The 5,027-nt window shown below is 37.9% G+C and overlaps 1 protein-coding gene and 1 pseudogene across 1 annotated transcript; one reads left to right on the forward strand and one right to left on the reverse strand.

Annotated features, from left to right (window-relative positions):
* Positions 1-234: 234 nt before the first annotated feature.
* LOC148197553 (uncharacterized) lies at positions 235-2,937 on the forward strand. The gene is made up of 3 exons (XM_088115566.1): positions 235-1,373; positions 1,456-2,428; positions 2,773-2,937. Exons 1-3 carry the CDS (start codon positions 235-237, stop codon positions 2,935-2,937), a joined length of 2,277 nt encoding a protein of 758 aa, XP_087971692.1.
* Positions 2,938-3,373: 436 nt separating this feature from the next.
* Positions 3,374-4,722, reverse strand: LOC124848693 (protein MAINTENANCE OF MERISTEMS-like; annotated as a pseudogene).
* Positions 4,723-5,027: the final 305 nt, after the last annotated feature.

Consider the following 5,027-nt stretch of genomic DNA (forward strand, 5'->3'; position numbering starts at 1 on the left):
TTTTATATTTGTTTGATTAATTATTAATTATGTTAATAAGGCTCATTATAATTTTGTAGGTGATTATTATTTAAAATGGATTAATATCTTCATATGGATTCTCAAATTGGTTGTAGTTTGAAATCTGATTTGTCTTCATCAATTAGCAAAGTTGTAGAGAGGGATTTAACAAATAAATTTACAACAAATGAAATATTTCATTCACGGGAGCACTTAATTCAATGGGTAAGAGGGATGAGTTATGATTTAGGATTTGTTGTGGTAATAGTAAGATCTGACATAGCTACTGGTGTACGGGGAAGAAAAACGTTCGTCATACTTGGATGTGAAAGAGGGGGAAAATATAGGAAATACAAAGCTGATGCAGTGGCTAGTGTATACGGCACTCGTAAATGTGAATGTCCGTTTAGATTAAAGGGTAAACCATGTTCAGATGGGGCCGGATGGGTGTTGAAGGTGATGTGTGGACATCACAACCATGAGTTGGCTGAAACTTTAGTTGGTCACCCTTATGCTGGCAGGCTAAATACGAGTGAGAAGTCATTACTGGTTGATATGACAAAGAGTAAAGTTACACCTGCAAATATTTTATTAACACTCGAACAAAATAATGATCGAAATGTCACAACGATTAAACAAATCTACAACGCAAGGCATACGTATAAACGATCATTAAGAGGGTCCAGAACTGAACTACAACAACTTATGATGTTGTTGGATCGGGATAAGTACATTCACTGGAGTAGGTGTGCTGATGATTCAGAGGTTGTTACTGACTTGTTTTGGACACATCCTGATGCGGTCAAATTGTTAAACTCATTTAATGTTGTATTTTTGATGGATTCCACATATAAAACAAATAGATATAGACTTCCATTGCTTGAGATTATGGGTATGACGTCTACAGGGTTAACCTTCTCAGCAGCATTTGCTTTCTTGTCTACTGAAAGGCAGAGTAATTTCACATGGGCTTTGAAAAAGCTGAAAGGTTTATTTTTAACATCTGAGGGTGGTCCTAAAGTCATTGTCACTGACCGAGACTTGGCTTTGATGAATTCCATTGCAAATGTATTCCCTGAGTCATATCAGATGTTATGTCGGTTCCACATCCTTAAAAATGTTAAAGCTAAATGCAAAATTTTAGTTCATTCTACTGAGGTTTGGGAAGTGTTGATGGATGCATGGGAAAATGTGATGGATTGTGCTGATGAAAGCTTGTTTGCTGAGTATGTGAATGGTTTTCAATACGCAAGCAGTTCATGGCCTTTGTTCTTTGAATATGTGAATCAGACTTGGATTATTTTGTACAACACATACTTTGTAAAGTTCTTGACGAACAAAGTAATGCATTTAGGGAACACAACCACAAATAGGTATGTTGTAATGTTATTTTATTTATTTGTTTTGTAGATAAATATTTATTTGCACTTGTTGGAGGTTTTTTTTTTGTTTCAGGGCTGAATCTGCTCATTGGAGCCTGAAGAAAGTTCTGGGCAATAGTATGGGTGATTTGTGTTCTTGTTGGGATAATATTCATAACGTCATTATCCTACAACACAACAAGATTAAGGCTTCATTTGAAAGTAGTTTGTTGCTCACGAGTGACCATTTTAAAGGCTACAGATATAGAGAACTTATTGGGCGTGTGTCTCGATATGCATTGGATCTCATTGCTAAGGAATTGAACATAGTGCAGCAGATAGGATTGGACTCCTCAAAGTGTGGATGCGTATTGAGACGTACATTTGGTGTCCCATGTGCATGTGAATTAGCACGATATGATACTAGGATGATCCCTATAGGTGAATTTCATATCATGTGGCGAAGATTGCATTTCTCAAATGTTGAATTAAATGAAACTGAGCCTCAGTTATCCATTAAAGATGAGTTGAAACAAGTAGAAGAACAATTCAATGAGGTTGACATTGGCGGTAAAGTCACCATTAAGCAGAAGTTACTTGAGATTGTTTGTCCTACATTGACATCAATGGTCCCTCCATTACATAAAGTCAAGACAAAGGGTGCACAAAAAAGTAAAGTTAAACGAAGTGAAAGGTCTACTATGCGGGATCCATCATATTTTGAGTATGTGGACGCCTTTCATTCAACCATAAAATCTTCATTTGTGAGAAGTAAATTACAATCAAAGCCAAAAGCAATGAAGAAAAGGAGAGTTCCAATGATAGACCAGTTTCATTCTACTACTCACCCCTTCATTGTGGACGTTGTTGATGTTGTGGCTGATGGTCACTGTGGGTATAGATGCATTGCTGCGTTGTTGGGACTCGGAGAAGATTCATGGCCCGTTATCAGGAATGAGTGGTACAAAGAACTCAGTGCATGGCGTGATGAATATGCAAGCCTAGTAGGAGGCTATGATAGAGTAGAAGAACTGAGGAACTCTTTGTTGGTGCAATCACTGTCGGCGGTAAGTGTTTCTCGTTTTATGTAGTTTATTTATTACATTTGTTTTTTTTTTCTGACAACTTCTTTTATTCATAACATGCTAACATGAACAAGTGGATGACATTACCAGACATTGGTTATGCAATTGCTAACTGATATAACGTTATCCTAGTGTGTTTGTCATACTCTCAAAAATATACTATCTTTCCACTATGTTCCATACCACCTTCTGATATAACTCAACATCGCTTAATTTGTATAGGACATGTTCATGGATGTCATTTTGTGCAGGTAAGTGCATTTTTTTATGATTTCATTTTAAAATTATTTATCACTCAATTAATTATTGTAATTTGTATAATGCAGGTTAAGCTACAAGAAGGTTGTCCGTTGCCCATGGTGAATATCATGTCCTCAACCCACTGTTATCCTGAGGCACGAGCGTGGTCATCTATTTATACTAGTAGGATGCACGCATTTGAACAGTTGATGGACATAACAACATCTTATGTTGACTTAGGTGATTCGTGATATTTATATTATGTATGAAGATATGTAAAAATACATTATTATATTTTGTTATTTAAGTACTTATTGTCAGTATTCGTGATATTTATATTATTATTATTCGTGATATTTATGTAGTATTTATTTATGTATGAAGATATTTATATTATCAGTATTCGTGATATTTATATTAGTTGTTGTTAATTAAGTTCTTATTTTTTTTCACTTAAAGATATAAATATTTGATCACCTATATAACCAATATAAAAGAACATGTAACTCAAAATGAAAACATTGAAATTATAAGAAATTATAAATGTCTATTACAAATACAAAGAAAATATGATGTCAAATAATACATAATGAGAAAAAGGAAATATAAAGTCCTGTAATACATAATGAAAAAATGAAATACAAAGTCCTATCAATTAGACGTCGACCGTCTACCACGCACATGCCTCTACCCTCTCCTAGTCGGGGAATATTCGTCAATGCCCTCACTAGCAATCTGAAGCAGGTCCACTGACACCTGATGTGCAACAGTACCCTCGGTCACATGACGACACGATATCAAGGACTGTAACATTCTCGCCATTCGCCTAAATCTAGCCTGCATTATAATTATATCAAACAATTAAATAAACAAGGTGATCAAAATTTAATAGTACAAGCAATGAAAAATAACATACCAGGGCCTCAGAAGGTGAAGGGGGAGACGATCTACGATGGGGTCGTACCTCCTGTGGAACATCGGGGCGTTGTCTAGGCGCAACAGTCGATCGCGCGTCATCTGCAGCAACAATAATATAAGGATGCGAAACCCTCCTGAACCACTGAATGTACCCATCGACACAGTCAGAAGGGGATGCTGCATGTCTGACATTACTCACAACGTGAGCTCTGAAGTGCAACCAAACATGATCAATGGCCACTACATCTGCATTTGGAACCGTAGTCAATGATCGTGGAATGTCTTGCTCAAACCCAAATTGCCTTAGCACACGCTCATGCAAATGACGACAAAGGGTGTCACCAATTCGAATCCATCCAGAATACATACAGATGCCGAAGAATGGCCGAATGGCCCGATGCCCCTCATACGGATGTCATACAACACCACTGTATGTCAGCGCATCCAACTGTGACCGAATCTCGGCGAGAGTGGAACTCTGCCTAGGGCTCTGCCACCTCATGGCACGTGGTGTGGTATCATCGTAAGAAGTCACCAACCGCCTCCTCCCCATGCCAGGGAAATGCTCGTATATCCAACTCTAAAAAAATAATTATTCAATTAAATTTCATCCATCTTCGAACATGGAAATAAATACATGAAATAAATGTCAAAGTTATAATTGTACCTGAAATAGAGTCAAATATCCAGCCATCTGCTTCGTGGAGGCAAGACTCGCATCCCCGAGCTGGTCGTACAAATAGGCGAGTGCAGCAACACCCCAGGCATATCTGTCACACGCGTACGTCTCTAAATAACAATAAGTAAGACACGCGTATAGAACTGGCACTCTTATTTGCAAAAATCGTGCATCCTACTAGATGCAACAAATATGCTCTAGCAGCATAGTCCCAATGTTGCGACTCACACCTTTGAACATATATCTCTCTAAGCCAGCTGAGTCTGACTTTCGGACCACGTGCGTCCTCCATCTCAGCACCTGTCGTGCCACCATCAACGCCGATCAGTTGCACAAGGGCTGTACGAGCCTCCTCAAACTCCAACTCCTCCAAATCACACATTTGTCCCATCATAGGCAGGTGAAGTAATGTCGACACGTCATCAATAGTAATCGACATCTCCCCTATAGGGAGATGGAAACTATTGGTCTCAAAATGTCACCTCTCTATGAATCCGAGGAGTAACCCCTTATCAACGTAATCATAACAAATCCCTGTAAGAGGCATCGAACTGGAATTCAACACAATGTGTTGAATTCCCTCGTGGCATGGTCCTAACTTATTTACTTTTTTCCCATGCGAGATCAACTTCAGTGTGTCCCCTTAATCCTACACATCAATATTTAATAAAATTTCTATTAAAAAATAATAAAATAAATTTTATTTTTGCACTCACTCGGCCTTGTGAAATAGCATAAGCTACA

The sequence above is a fragment of the Vigna umbellata genome, chromosome 5 (genome assembly GCF_029865625.1).
Source record: "Vigna umbellata cultivar VRB3 chromosome 5, Vumbellata_1.0, whole genome shotgun sequence".
Taxonomy (NCBI): Eukaryota; Viridiplantae; Streptophyta; class Magnoliopsida; order Fabales; family Fabaceae; genus Vigna; species Vigna umbellata.